Genomic DNA, 15,752 nt, shown 5'->3' with positions numbered 1-15,752 from the left:
CGTGAGATTTGTTACATTCTCATTCCAATATTCTCGGCTTACAGTATTCACCCTTTGGATTACTACTTCTCCGAATCCCACAAGGCCTCCCGCCATGCAGTCCATTGTACTCTCTTGCCAATTGTTTGCCCCCAAATTTGACACTTCCAGCTTCACATTTGGTCTTTGTAAAAACTGTGGGCTTTCAGGATTCCGAGCACATTGCTGTTCATCAGGATCAATCATGGCAAGTTGTATGCTATGTGCCTGGAAAGTATTTTGCAGTCTGAATAATGTGAGATGGACCAAGCATTGCTCCTCCAAGAGTGGAACCTCATGAGGCATTAATACCTTGGAGCCCCCCCCCCCGACGAGTGTGGTATCAAGGAACAAATGTAACAGCTCCCATTAACCCTCTCTTTCCCCACCAAGCTCATGTCAGTGTACCAGCTATTGCTAATTTCTGGGTGGTTCAAATCCTTCATCAACTTCAAACCTAATCCCTGATAATCATCAACCTTGTTTCTCTTCACTTGTTTAAATATTCCCAAATTTGTAATTATATCACAAAATATATTGGGGAAATATAATGACATGGCAAGTTTAGTTAGATTTCCCATCTTTGCTTTAGTGACACTCATATTAATAACAGTGGTATTGTTTTTCCCCACTCCCCCATTTGGTGATAACATATTAACATTCAAGGATGAGGCATAGATGACATATTGGCGTTCAATGATGAAATATTGACCCTCAATGCCAAAATATTGACATTTCCCTGTGCCCCCCTTTTAAATGCCCTCCCCATATAAAGCAATCTCCCAAATAAATTCCTAATCCAAACATAGATAAACGAAACAATCCCACTACACAATGCATCACACAAATATGGTGAGAAGAAAACGCAATTGGGGTGGAACGCTCCCGAGGATAATTCTGGGGACTGGTACCAAGCACATTCGTGGACATTTGTATTTTCATTAAGAATAAAGTGAGGAGAAAAAATAGTAGGAGCGAGATGGAGGAAAATGGAGGGTAGAAAAAAGTGTAGGGGAATAAAGTGCAAACCGTGTATAGCAGCAGTGTGAAACAGATTAACCATGCAGACAGCATAAACACAATAAGCATAATACAGTATAAATGTATGTTACTCGTAATGCTGTAGTATAAAGGTTTTACCACCGGTTAAATACAGAGGCATATCAATATCTGTGTTGTTGACCATCCAGTTTTTATCTCAGTTTTTACACCTCTACTTCTTGTGCATGGGATGCAGCATGGGGGGCCGTCCAAACATCCGAAAGGTGTATCCAATACCGCAGCTCCTTAACCTTTACCGCCAGGGGAGTGGCATAGACAACGGTGAAAGGACTGCTGTACATTGGCTCACTCCACCTGCGGACAACATTTTTAACGAAAATTTGATTTCCTGCAAATAGCTGGAGTGGTGGTGACATCACTGAGGTAGATGCGGCGCTGGTTGGATCTTCAGACCGCGGTGGTGCTATCTGTTGAGGGATACATTCTTTGGCTTTTGTTAAGGCAAAATGATAATTTCTGAACTCATCCCCTAGAACGGATGAAGCTCTGTGAGCATCCAATGCTTTTCTGATAGGAGATGGGGGCATGTGCATCCGTTGCCCTGATACCATCTCATGAGGCGATAAATGGTGATCCTTGCATGGCCCCGTGCGCAAACTGAACCGCGCCTAGGGCAAAAAAGTTACCCAATTCTTCTTCAGCGTTGTGCACAACTTGAAAGCTTACTCTTTAATAGACCATTGATCCGTTCTATGACACAGTTAGCCTGGGGGTGGTAAATTGTGCATGTCCAATGCTTTATGCCCAACAATGCGGTCACTTCCTTAAAAAGTTAATTAAAGAAATGGGTGCAATTATCTGACCGCAAGACACTGCAAACACCCCAACAAGGGAACACTTCTCTCACTAGAAATTTGGCGTCACCTTTAGCATCTGGATGTGCACAAGGACCAGCCTCGACTCACCGGGAAAAGGGACATACGACAACGATTAAGTACCTAGACCCATTACATCTCTCTCCCATGTCTGCATAGTGGATGTGGAGTTCTCTGAATGGTCCAGTAGGGTGGGGCAAGGTACCCCGTATTTTTCTTAGAGTGTGATCAGTGCTGTATGTCTGGCAGGTGATGCCATTTATCACTATATTAGTCAGCCAGTAAAGCTTTTTTTGCCAAATCTGCCTTTAGCACACACAATCGCGTACAAAAAAGAAAGAAAGGAAAATATATCTTAATTATATACACAAAAATTGACAATTCATGGTAGGAAAAAGTATTTGATTGCCAATAAAACCTAATAGATAAAACCCCATCAAAATAAATCAAATTGTTAAAAATGATAATGAAGCCCGGTGGATAAATTTAGCTACAAAATTCACATCATTCACTCAGGCAGTGGATTCACAAAAGTGAATAGCTTCTACGGTAGTATTCACACATGCTTTTCTAAGTAGTGGCATCAAAAATGTTTTCTGCAGATCACTGTGGCACATACAGAGTAGCAGGAAATGAGTAACAGACTCACAATCTAAGCCAGACATTGGCCAGGTTTCAGAATTGCCACCCCTCCAGCCATGTTTAAAGATTGCGACCTGCAATGTACCAATACAGAATTCCAGGAATAGGGAATGCACACAGGCTGGAATTATTAGGTCCAAATACCTCTCTATGCCTAACAATATTTTCAGGGATAATTATATCAATCCCACTTTCAATTTTAAATTTGAGATTATAGGCGTTCTTGCGTGTCAGATTTAACAAACAATTTAACATCACTTTTTAGACTAGACGACATATTCTGCGAATTCAGCCATAATTCATCCAGACCAACCGATTTGAGTAAATGTGTATCTTGAACCAACCACTGGAGGGAACATCCATCAGGGTGGTTCATCAGATCATTAAGTGCTTCTTGATAATTTTCCAACTGAGGCGACCCCCAGAACCCAAATCCAAAAAAAAACAGGTTTCCAGACTAACTGGTCAGTAATGGGGACAAAGCCCACATTCCATTAAGAGTGAGGCACTTGGAAAGCTACACGGTAGTCTAAGTAACTTTTTCAAGAATGTATTCTCCGCCACTCCCAGATTCAAACAAATTAATGTGGCCCCAAATCTCAGATTCATAACAGTGCAGCTGGTATAGCCTGGATGGTGTAAGTATCTAGAGCATGGGACACAGATTGCTTTCTGTGTGAGATGAAGAATTTCTTCAGACTTCCACTATTTCTTTCCATGATGGTCTGTGACCTATTAGACTGCGCTACCCAAGAACTAGTGTCTGTAAACCTCACTCCCAGGTAAACGTAATGTGTAACCTGTTTCAAGAGTGCCATCAATTTCCAGACGAAGGACCATAGGCTTAGATCTCCTTGACCTGAACACTAACGCCTTGGTCTCACTCCTATTTAGGGTCAGACCCAGCTCTGAACACTTGAGAATAAATCTCTCCAGAACACGCCTGATCCCCAATGGGCGATGTAGCCAGGAAAACTGAGTTATCAGCTAAGAATAAAGCAAGATGAAAATCTGTGCTAATTTTAGGGGGATCCAGCCCACCCCCAGCGCTTTCTGTCACCAGTTACAGGATCATTTAGGTGATATAAAGACAGAAGAGGAGCGGGGCAAGGACACAGACTTGCTGCATGCCTCAACCGACTGCAATCTCCCTAGTAGATTCTCCTCCCGGGCCCACCTCACAACCACCACGCTATTTGAATAAAGCTCAGCTATTACAGACACTATCTGCACCAGCAGCCCCTCCCCCACCCTGTCTCAAAAGGACCTGCCAAAGCTGGGTCCTGGGTACACTGTCAAAGGCAGTCTGTAAATCAATGAACACAGCGTCGACCTGTATACGTTTTAATACTGTATAATTCTGGAGGATGGTGGACAAGCGGAAGCACTGGTCCACTGAGCTCAGCCGTTGCTGAAACCCAGCCAGTAAATGGGAAATAAGCCCATTACCGGTCACACAGTCCTGCAGTTGTTGGAGGAGGTCCTTGGCAAAATGCTTCCCCATGGAATCAAGCAATGAGATAGGACTGTAATTGGCTGGGTGTTCTTTCCTACCTTTTTATATATGGGGATGATCTCTGCGCGACGCCATTAATCCGGGAAATGCTCACATTTGGCCAATGCTTGGAACAGCCTTGCTTGAAACACTTGTGTATAGGTGCGTTACAAATGCCATATATCATATCAATAGTCGCACTCAAATGTCCGTCTCATCCTAAAAAAGCTCCACCCGGATGTGATCAGGGCCAGGGGCCTTTTGTCCCTTAGTATTCGATAAGGCAGCTCTTACAGCCACCGTATTGATAGTAATGTCGACCAAGTGTGGTTGAAGGATATCTGTCCTATCTTCACTGATTCCGTTGTAACTGAGCCTCTGGGGCAGGCCTCAGTTTGATATGGGCTACAAAAGTGGGAAAACTATTCTATTCTGATTCAGTGATCACGCAGTGCAGCCTGTTGTCATTAGAATCCTTCCGGTCGGCTATAATAGATCGAAAGGCCTTACTGTCCTTATTAAGCAAATCTTCCCTAGGTACTTCCGATTTAGATTTAAGGAATTTAGTTTTCGTAGACTTTGCTATATTTTTATAATTGCTCCTCTTAACATGCAGCACCTCCTTGTTCACCTTTCCATCTGTTGCAAGATAGAGCATAAGGTCCTTCTTAGCCTGGCTACAAAGATTATCGAACCACAAGGGATTCTGCTCACTACTTCGCTTGGGACATGTTAGAGAACCAGGGACCAAGCTCACAGATCATATGATCATTATCAACCAATAACTCAACGTGCCCCCTCTGTCAGCATCACATAAATGCTCAATAGCAGGGAGGCTTGAGAAGTAAATGGAATGCTTTATCGCTGCCGCCAAGATATTAGCCCACTTGACGACCCGTCGGGTGTACCAAGATGTCACTATATGAACAGGAGCCACAGTGACAATATCCCCCTTACCCTGCCACCTTAGTTTCACGGCAAGAGATTTATGGTTAATGTCCCTGCGGTCAGAAATGAGAAACTGTTCCACTACAGCCCAGGTGCCCATTGTAACCAAAATGTAATCAATCCTGGAAGAACAGTCGGAACCAAAAAGGGAGTCTTTCTTCAATGCACCTTCCATTACATGCCTTTAAATTAAGGCCATATAATATCCTTGCTGTATCCGGGGCATATTTGTGTGTCAGAGTGGGGAAGCTTGCATCTAGGGGCTGACTCTCCCAGGCCCCATCTATATCCTCCCAGAAACCTTCCAATTTACAGAGGGGCTCAAACTGAAGGCTAAAATCTCCACTTGCAATAATATGGCAGGGTCCAGGCATCTTTGTCTCAACTAGTTACAAGGTTATTCATTAGCATCAATGTATCCAAAGGGCTATTGTCATAGGACCTGTTCTACACATTAAAAAAAGAGACAAAATATTAGATAGAACCTCCTGAAGATTGGGAACAAACCAGATCCCTTGTATGTCTGCAGGAATGTGTTGTTTTGACAAATGAGCTGGATAGTGCAACTGGTCAAAAACCAGCAGCAGTATGTGCGGCATAACTTTGCTTGTGCTATCATGCCACCATAACAAGTCTGTAGGGGACTGTGGACACCCTCTCTTCCTCCACAACATTTTCTCCTCTTGTGGTGCCTTTGTGTGTAATTCGATTATTTGAGTTATTAAAAGGGAAGTGTATGGTGCTGGAAACTGCTCCTGTATGTGTGTTACTGGATATTCTGAAATGACAGGTACAAGAAGATATGCAACTAGTTTTGCTAAGAGAAATGCATTGCCGAGAAAAACCGCGTTTGTGTCATTGGCAGTGGTCAAGATAAGATTGGAAGTGGGAGTATTTTACTCCCTATTTTTTAAAGTTGGGAGTAAAATGATTTCTTAGGGAGTAAATATCTAAGTCGTATTCCCAGTGGGACTATTTTATAAGCAAGTAAAAATATGATTGAACATTTGTCTTTTTGTCTATATGTAGTTTTCTATATGACATTATTTCACTATTAAGAAGGAAATTGGTGCATTAGAGACTAGAATCTTTTTGGTTGATTCAATCTAGATGGAATGATAGGGAAGCACTCCATAACACAATCTAGGCCCATGCAACATAGTCAGACACCAATCAATAGCTCAGGCGCATTGATCAGGTGTGGTTTTCCCGTTTATATGTTCTGTTTGATAAGTAAAAATAGATTAGAACTGGAAAACAAAAATATATTTTTTTGCACCTAGGTATTTATGCACATTAAAAGAAACAGGTTTACTTCTTACGATCAGGCAGCAGTAATAGTAGCTTCTTCAAAGCTGGCACAAGCTAGATAAATGCATTACCCAAAGAGCTTGGCAATCACAAAATACAAAGCATCTAAGCTTCTGCTTTTCATTTAGCATTACTGCTGTTTCAGTCATGCTACAGCAGCATCAACAAATACTCATATCTGACAAATGCTATTTTTCTGCTGCTGCTCAAAGACATATGCTCTCTTTGAATTGTTTAGCCGATGTTTTAGGCTCAATCTGACAGTGTTGGTAGCCCATAAACTGTCTCTCTGGTCAGAATAGTTGCTTTAACTATCACTCAAACACCACTAGAAACAACTCCATGTTAATGTTATGTTAAAGGATTTTTGTACCGCGCACCATCACCACCGAAGTGGTCCCCTGGCGCTCTGGCGGCTCTGAAAAGGGAAGGGAGGGAGGGTTAGTGGGAAGGAGCTGGAAAAGTGCAAGAGAGCAGCGATGTGCTGTTGGCGGCCTCAGCCCGGTGGGTCAGTTGGCTGGGCCTGGGGTGTTTTGCGGCCAGTAGTCATCGTGCAATGTTGTGCGAGTCTATGTGTATTTTTTGTTTTGTTGTTGCCATGTAGTGAAGTTTGTGCAGTTAGTTGTGCTGTAGGTTTGTGGTTGTGTTTGGTTTGGAGTTTGAGAGTTGTATGCAGAGGGGGAAATTGTTAGTGCAGTTGATTAGTTGGCATCTCTATCCTGACTTCAGGCGGTGGGTTTCTGTATTCTCCGCAGATGGATTTCGGTAGCACCCCTATGCCTCTGTCATGAACTGGGCCTCAAATCAGGCTTTCATGGACCTGGAGGTCTCCCTTCTTACAAGACTTGTGTGAAAAACTCAGCAAAGCACTAGATCCACTCACTAGCTTGCAGATGATTCGAAGGCAGCTTCAGACTCCTAGCCACCCTTATTACACAGCGGCTAAAATAGGCAGTTCTTTTTTCTAGATTTTCCGACCACATAATCCCACCAAATCATGAATTGCTAGCGATTACTCTAGACTATCCTCCTCATGTCCCATACAACTATGTCCCATTGGCAAACATGCCTTCCAATGGTCTTTCTCTCCTCACCTGTCCAGAGTAAAAACTATGTAGAAGCATATTGGTTTCAGATGCTTTGTTACTTTGCACAGTCTCTGGTGTCACCCACCAGGCAGTATGTGAGTTAAAAAACCTTTCTACCTATTAATCATCTTCAGTGTTAATATCCTTGTTGAACATCCGCTGTGAGTCACTGATGGGGTGACTATCATTCAACAGTATGTCAATTCTTGCTCTTCATGTTTTGGCCCCTTTGCTTGGGAATGAACGCCTGATGGAAGTGCTTACCCCACTTCTAGTGCCACACCTTTTGAGGTAGTGTTGAGTGAAATTATGAATCAACAATGCCAAACCACGTTCTCTATGCGTTGGCTCAGTTGAGAGTTCTGAGGAGCATGAGCACACGTGCGTGGGACTGGTGTCAAGATCTCACCAGGAGATAATGGTTCTTGAACTGCAATTGACAAATGGGACTCAGAAAATACACATTTCCATGAACACCCGGAGACGCTATTCAGTTTTTATTTTTTTAGAGCAAAGCCAGTCCTGAGGAAAACATTCCCAATTAATTAACGGTCAATTGTTGAACCTAGGAAGGAGGGGACCCTATGAGATCCTCCTGCAGAGAACATACTTGAAGACAATTTCGCAATAATTTATCGTCTTACCTAGTAAACCTTCGGCATAATGAATATCGGCTATTTGAGTGCAACATAAGCAAACTTGCATGATCTTTAACATACTGAAAATATGCTGTCTGATTGTAACAATCAATCTATGGAATGATCTGCTGGTCAGATAGCACAGCGAGAAGAGCGCTCACTTTGATATCCGCAGACGACGCAGGTTCGAATCCCGGCAGGGCCAAACTCAGCCTTTTATCCTTCCATGGTCGATAAATGAGCACCACACACCGTGGGTAATAAAAAGCAGCGTTGAGACGACTGAGGGTTCGTAGCACTATATAAATGGAATTATTATTAATTATTAAATGTATATGTCTGTTTTCCATATTTTTATGTTTTAGATTGTGAATCAATAGTGAGACATGTAGTCTTTTTTTGAGTAGGAGGTGATGGCATCTTTTACACATTAGGCTTTCAGAATTGGGGAAGCACCCTATGCACTTTATATATGCACTATGTGCGTTTGACTATGTGTATCATGTTTGCAGCGAATTACTGTTTATGCAAGAGGCACCTATACAATTAAAATTCTTTTTAATACATTTTTATCATTCTTCTTTGAGCAATACTTCATTCGGAATTTGTTTTGTGATTCCATATATGTAAGCCCCTGGAATGAGGGTCTACGTGCATACCTACCTTTATGTGTGTTGTCCTCCATTTCATTGCATGGTATGGGGAAACCTGGTTAAAGCAAAATGGATAAAGTTACCGAAAAAGGGGCCATACAGGCTTTTCTGCCCATTCTTTGCTTTAATGAATAGATCCTTGAGGTGAGGTCTAAAGGAGTGCAGATGCAAAAGCTCAGATGATCTGAGTTTGTGAATAGTCAGCGTACCCTCCTTTGATTAGATCAAGATGAATCAGCGGCCTGAATTGCTCGGTTGGCCCTGGATGTGTTCCACCAAGCCACTTGGAATCGGTCATGACCCCTCCTGCAATAAGGTCTCTCGAGGTCAGGTGACATCTATGGCGAGTGCAGACATGCCATTAGTACACTCCGCTTCCTATAGTCTTCTATTGGAGATTTTCAAAGGGGTCCACTCTCGTATTCTCAAAGGAGTACCAGAAGTGGCTGCCAGGTACTTGTGTCAAGGATAGTATGTTTTAAGACAACTCAGGCATACATTCTTCTTTGAAAGTAAGATTCTCCAGTAACGACAAAGTTAAGGCAGTAGCGGTTTAACATACAGCACTTTTAACACTTTTTGGCCAGAGGAGTCAGGCTTTATTGTTGGTGCAGGAATTTTCGATTTTGAAGGTGTGCCTACTACAAAGGATGTAGACTGTACAACATTAACCCTTTACCCTCTAAGAACCACAGTAGAAGGGATTTCAAGAATTGGTTTAGGAGCCTGCTAAGTGCAAAGCTATCCTGAAATACAAGAAATACTCAATGAGACCTATATATAGAAAATAAAGTAATGCGGCTTCTACTATCTTAAGGCAACGATTTGTCAAGGTGTTGACAATGAAATCTTAATCAAATATTATTCATTATCCTTGCTATAACAGAAGAATAATTGTTATATTTTATCACAACACCACCACATATTCAAATAATCTTCTCTCAGTATGGGTTCTTTATTATTTGCACCCCTCACTGACCTGCGCACCATTCTACTTTCCACCTTCTACACGCATTAACGAGCCACTCACAAACAGCAGGTGAACATTGTAGGTTGCGAGAACAGGTGTAGCAGTTTCCAGGTTATTCTCCTATGGCTTATTAATTGCCACACTTCACGTGCCTTGAGGCTGCGGGTTCTACTTCATTATGGAGTCTATTGCTAACCATCTATAACTAAGCAGTTGAGAAGCAATGGAGTAGAGCAATGCGCCATTCTAAAACGTTGCAAGTTTGTGCAACAGGTTTCACTATTTCAAGCTATTTAGTATAAGTGCAAGGAGTTTATCAATCAAAACGATTCTTGAAAGCACTTGTCATCACACATTAAATTAGAATGTAATATCTATATTGAAAGATGGATAAATGCAATGTTCGTTGTGGTTATATGGGCTATTTCTAGACAGCAATAATCAAAAGATGGACAAATAAAGTACATATTTTATGTATTAGTGAATGAAAAAAAGGACGAGTCGACACATGGTTTGTGCCTACATGGCTATGGACTTATAACTAGCCTAGTGTTGATCACTACTTCCTGTGCATACTGCAGATCACCTTTTATTGATTTTACTAAATAGCAGTTAACAGTGCAACATATTGAAAAATCTAAAAGATTTAGAGAGGTACAGTGCTCTACTCAGTTTCTTCTCGAACACTGACTAGTGCCTCTGTCCCCTGCACAGACTATCATCATCCAAACTCTTAACTTCTCCAACAGGTTTGTCACACACAGCATGTTATGTGTGTAGGTGATGTATACAGCACACACCTAGCTAATGGAGCGTTGTGCAATAATGGGGATGGGACACAGTGGGGGTGTGGAATTGTCTTGTAGGTCTATGGTCCTCATGTGTAGGTGAAGTGTTCCTTGAAGAGCAGCGTCTCCAGATCTTTCCCTGAATAGCAAGAGGGAGCCAGCCTGGGGTTAGCACGAAAATATTAGGGAGCGTAGAAGTAAAATGTTCTGATTTTCTGCTTCTTGAACTCTTGAATTCCACTCTGGTGATATTTTGGATCCTGCTATTGTGTTGAACTCCTGACATGGTGATAATTTCAGTGAACGATTATGGGTGGTTGGACTTTAGAGCTTCGCAGGTGATGCAGTCTGTCCCGAAGGTGATGCCAGCTTGTAGGAGTAACCAGTGTAGTTACTTGAGAGGGGCGGAAATATCATCTGTCTTCAGTCCTGGGATGACATTTGCTGCCCCATGCTGGACAGCTTTCATGGTGGTAAGAGTAGTGGTAGAGGCACCTGCCAGGAGTGTGTGCCACCATTCAGATGGGAGACCACCAGGGCCTAGACGACAGATATCATGTTTGAGGCCGGGATGAAGGGTTTGATACGGTGCAGGAGTGAGAGTTAAAACCATGCTGATTGTGTCTTTCTTTGCACTAGGGGCGAGTTGGAGGGAGAGGCGGATGGGATCTATCTTTGTCAGTTGCTTTTGAACTTCCACGCATTTGGTGGCACCCCTGAGGAGGATGAACTCTATCTCTGTCTACATGTGACATCCAGGCTTGAATGGTGACGAGGCAGTGTTTCAATTGGTGAATGTCGTCAAGGCAGTTGACTTCCAGATATAGCTGCGTGCCATCAGCATACTGGTGGCCTTTGCTGTTGAATTTGCCCAAGAGTGTCAACAGTGGCTCCATGTTGAGTTTGAGGATAACAGGAGAGAGGATGGAGCATAGTGGGATTCTGCAGGCCCCTGGGGTTGTTGGGCTCTGCATGTGCTCATCTGGGCGAGCTGGTGTCTGTTGGCGAGCTAAAATACAGTTTCGAGTACAATATGGCAAGGAAGGTGAGCTAAGTGATCCTACTGATGCACAGAATGGGGTAAGACATGGGTGCGTATTTGCACTACTTATGTTCACTTTTATGTGAATTCTAAGGGGGCGGATGTGGTCTCAGGGGCAGATGTGCCTCTATTCTAAGCAGAAGGATTCCGGTATCGAGCTATGAAAATGATGCTGTATTGTTGAGCAGGACCCCAAAATTGCTATAGCTGTTGTTGAACAAATATGAAGAATATATGTTGCTCCGTGGAATTAAAGTTAATGCAACCAAATGCCACGTAATGTATTTTTCCAGTAAAAATAGCTTTACACAGATTACTATGGCAGGTCATGGGTTAAGGAAATACAATCACTTTGACGGAATCGGTGTAGGATTCAATGAGCGTCTAACATGGAAGGACACAATTGGGAAACTGGGAAACAACGAATAAAGATGAGACAGGTCAAAGGTGGTCTTTTTAAGATTCTCCAGAACCATGCAGCAATACTCTGTGTACCATATACCGACAATTCATAAGAGCAAGGAAATTGCTTTTGGTGCTTACAGGAGCGAGTTGTGGGGTTTCCAAGCAGCTGAAAATCATGTTCTTGCTCGACTCCCTGGTGTGTCCCCATCTACATCGTCCTATGCTATACATTTGGGAACAAGCTCTCTGTATCTCACTGATTTACTAAAGCTCTCTGTAGCTCACTGATTTACTAAAGCTCTCTGTATCTCACTGATTTACTAAAGCTCTCTGTAGCTCACTGATTTACTTTCCCAAGGGCTCATTTTGCTGTGGGATACACTATGGTTGAGGGAGGATGGGCAACTGACCAAAATGCTAGTCAGAATGCTGCTATCATTCGGAAATCACAGAAAAATGGGCTTGTTATGGCATATCATGAAGGCCCTTTAGAAAGTGGGTATGGGGACCTGCTTTGAGATGCCAAAAGTTCCAAAGCATGTGCTCAAACTGAAATTCAGGAATGCATGGTCGCATACCAGAGAAGAAGTAAATCTTTCAATGATTTTTGTTCTGTTTATTTACCGTTTTCCCCTCAGTAGGAGTAGCCAGTTACCTTGTGGCAGTTGGCAGTTACTTGCACCAGATTATTCTAACCGAAGACCGACTCAACGTTCTTCCTCTCAAAACCATGACCTTTAAGTGGTCTGGACACTGTAACACAGCAGATGTTGGGGAGGATGAAACATTGCCTGGCTTTGTATTATTCTGTCCATCATACAGATATATACACGGACATGGTGCTTGCTAATTCACCTGAGCGAAAGCTCTTCGAGACAGTGGCAAATCGGCTCCTTTGCTGATACTTTCTGTCTCAGATACTAAGTCTGCCTATGTCTTTGCTAGCTATTTAAAGGGAGCCTGGAAAAGAAGATGCAAGTTGCTTGAATTGGCTTCTTAGTAACATTGCTGTTTTATTGGTTTTTATTATCTTATGATTCGTGTTTTGCAATGTACTATGGTGCTATTTCCATATTCTGTGCATTGTTGTGTATGTCTATTGTAGGTTTTACAGGTTTCACTTAATCTGGAATCAAACTGAAACTGATTGGTGAGGTAGTCATCCAGCCACTGAAGGACTGTGGTATCCAATCTCATGCAGGACTGATAGTGATCAGCACTTTCTGGCCAACAGTATTGAATGCAACAGAGAGCTTGAGCAAGAGTTCTACATGGTGTCATCAACCACATTTACCTTCACCTTCTTTTGTTGGACTCTTGGCGGTCATGCACATTCTTATCTCTTATTGCGGGGGTCTCCCCCTGCATCCAGCCTCTCCAGCCCCCATCACTTCCTCACATCCTATACTCCCTTCATTAACATACATACATACATATATATATACGTGAACAAGCGCTCAGTCGAGTGTGAAACGCGTTGTGTCGCAGGTCATGCCCCATGGCGTCCTGCCTCTGTTTTTGTTTTTTTGTTATTGTAGCTGTGGCTTTTTAATTCATTCAATTGTTTCTACTCTTATCTATTCCAGATGTGAGTCCTTTCTTTCATTTTTGCTGGAGATGCCATTTGGCCCGCGGAGACTGCGGTTTCTTTCCTTCTTATATATATATATATATATATATATATATATATATATATATATATATATTGGTCGTACAACCAAATGTGGTCAAGGTAACTGTGGTTGAAATCACAGAGGACCTTGAGCAGGACCAGTAGGCATGGCTCGCCTTTGTCCATGATGAGTGCCTTGTCAATTACCTGGATGGCGGCAATCTCAGTGCTGCATCTTGGACGGAAGCTGGACTGTGATTCTTGAAGCAGATTGTTTTGGGCACAACTTCCCAGCAACCATTAGCCTTTCTTCAGTCCCATGGAAGTCCTCGTTAGTAATAAACCAAGCAATATTCCTACACCTGGGGCTCCCTTCTGGATGTACGCAACAGAAGTGCTCTCAACACAACTCACCTAAACAAATACCAGCAAACAGAACCTAGTTCCTTCCGATCTGCATGCAACGACACAACCGCAAAGCAATCTTGCTCTGCTCCTACTAACCAAACCAACCGATTTTCCTCCAGGTCTCAATGACATGGCACAAGTGAACTATAAAACAAAAAAAAAACAATACCTCAGCGTAACCAGAATACACACAATAAGAGTCCAGGGTTTGGAATTTACTTAGATTACATACTGGGTGTGCAAGTACTCCTGATAACTTAAGTTGCTTGTATTGATTAAAGAGTGCTAACTTGCAAGCAAGAGGTGAGAGGGACCGCTGCCTATTGTAGCCGGTATTACAATGTAGTCTTGAGTGCTCCTTATTGAACACTGGTACTCGGAGATTCAGCTTCAAGAGAGTTTATGACTGTAAAAGACTACTTTTTCTAAAAGGAAAATTATCAGTGAGACTTTATCTTGATACATGTGTTCTTTTTATTTGGGTTTTGTTATTATTTTACATATATTCTTAATTTACCTATGAAGTGGCTGACACGTGATTGACACTTTCTGCACTTTTTCCAAGATCAGCATTAGAACTGATTCAGGTCTGTTTTGACCAATTGCTGTCATATTCATTAAGATACATAGGTCTAGGACACTAATCACTAGCAATGGCTTAAAATCGAGCGTGTCCGCCTTGACATAAGTGTACCAAGCTTACTATTTCACTCATCAAGTAAAGAATATGTCCCTCAAAATCTCAGTTATTCATTTTGGCCTTGAAAAAGCATGCGAAACACAGGTCAGCTACAGGATATGCTAATGAAGAATATAGTGGATGATAACAAAAATGAAATCAAAAAATCACAAACTCATATATACTAGGCATTTGCAGACATCAAATCTCTTCTGAAAAAATCGCTGAGTGCAAGTGCACAAGAATGCACAATCAAGACTACAATTATCTGTCAACCAAAACTGTTTGCCGAGGGAGGAAGTAATATGTAATGTGAGTCAATGAGTTAAATTGAATTGAGATTTTAGTGAAATGCTACCTTCTTCAAGAATGGGTCGTAGCACAGTGAAGGGAATCTCTTGAAGTGGCTCTATGTACTTGTGTCCAGCACTCATGATCTTAATCTGTGGCAAGCAGAGGACGAGGGTGCCAGGCATGCTGGTCTGGCCATGGTACCAGCTTCTCACAGTTCCAGGAATGTCACCAGACACAATTGTACTTGGAGATGGAAGGCTGTCACATGGACAGAAAACACAGCAGGACTTCACTTTCAGCTGAAATACAAAAAACACAATGTTTATAGCAGTATTAGAGTTTCGAATTAAGTAAATGCTGACATTTAACTGAGAGTCAAAATATGCGACCATTAGACTTGTACTGTGGCATAATGCCATAGGTATGAGAACAGAAGAAGTGTTGCAAAGTAGATGGGGCACAATAACCCAAAGTCTGAGAACGAACCTCAATTTAGTTGACTGAATTACAGCTGAGAATGTAAAAGAACATACGATTATGCTGTACTTCTATACCCAATAACCAGCCTCTAAAATCACAAGGATCGGACATACAAAATGAAAAAAACATGGACAGCCTTGGGAGGGGGTGAGAATGCACAACAAAAGAAGGCATGCATTGGAAGATGATTGGAGGGATTGGGAGGCTGCTCAGGTTGGGGCGACGTATTCAGTCGGGGGTGGGGGGGATAAGGAATATCATACTCTAAACAATCAGAGGTTTCCGTTTCCTTAAAGAAACCTGCTTCTCACTATTTATACCCATCACCGATATCACAGAGCCACAATTAGTAACAAACCAATCATAATTAACCCAATTTTAGAGTGCTCACTCAACGGTGTTAA

General features: G+C 42.2%; 1 protein-coding gene across 8 annotated transcripts in view; it reads right to left on the bottom strand.

The window, feature by feature from the left end:
• VPS13B (vacuolar protein sorting 13 homolog B) overlaps window positions 1-15,752 on the bottom strand; it is a 3,421,660-nt gene that overhangs the window by 1,502,503 nt on the left and 1,903,405 nt on the right. For all 8 annotated transcript variants that reach the window (XM_069621427.1, XM_069621422.1, XM_069621424.1 and 5 more), the window contains exon 23: window positions 14,933-15,167. In XM_069621427.1, coding sequence (XP_069477528.1) covers window positions 14,933-15,167 — 235 coding nt within the window. The remainder of the gene's footprint in view (window positions 1-14,932; window positions 15,168-15,752) is intronic.

This window comes from Ambystoma mexicanum, chromosome 5q (assembly GCF_040938575.1).
Source record: "Ambystoma mexicanum isolate Mex_15411 chromosome 5q, UKY_AmexF1_1, whole genome shotgun sequence".
NCBI lineage: Eukaryota > Metazoa > Chordata > Amphibia > Caudata > Ambystomatidae > Ambystoma > Ambystoma mexicanum.
The sequence above is the reverse complement of the archived record's forward strand: the minus strand, read 5'-3'. Positions and strand labels throughout refer to the sequence as shown.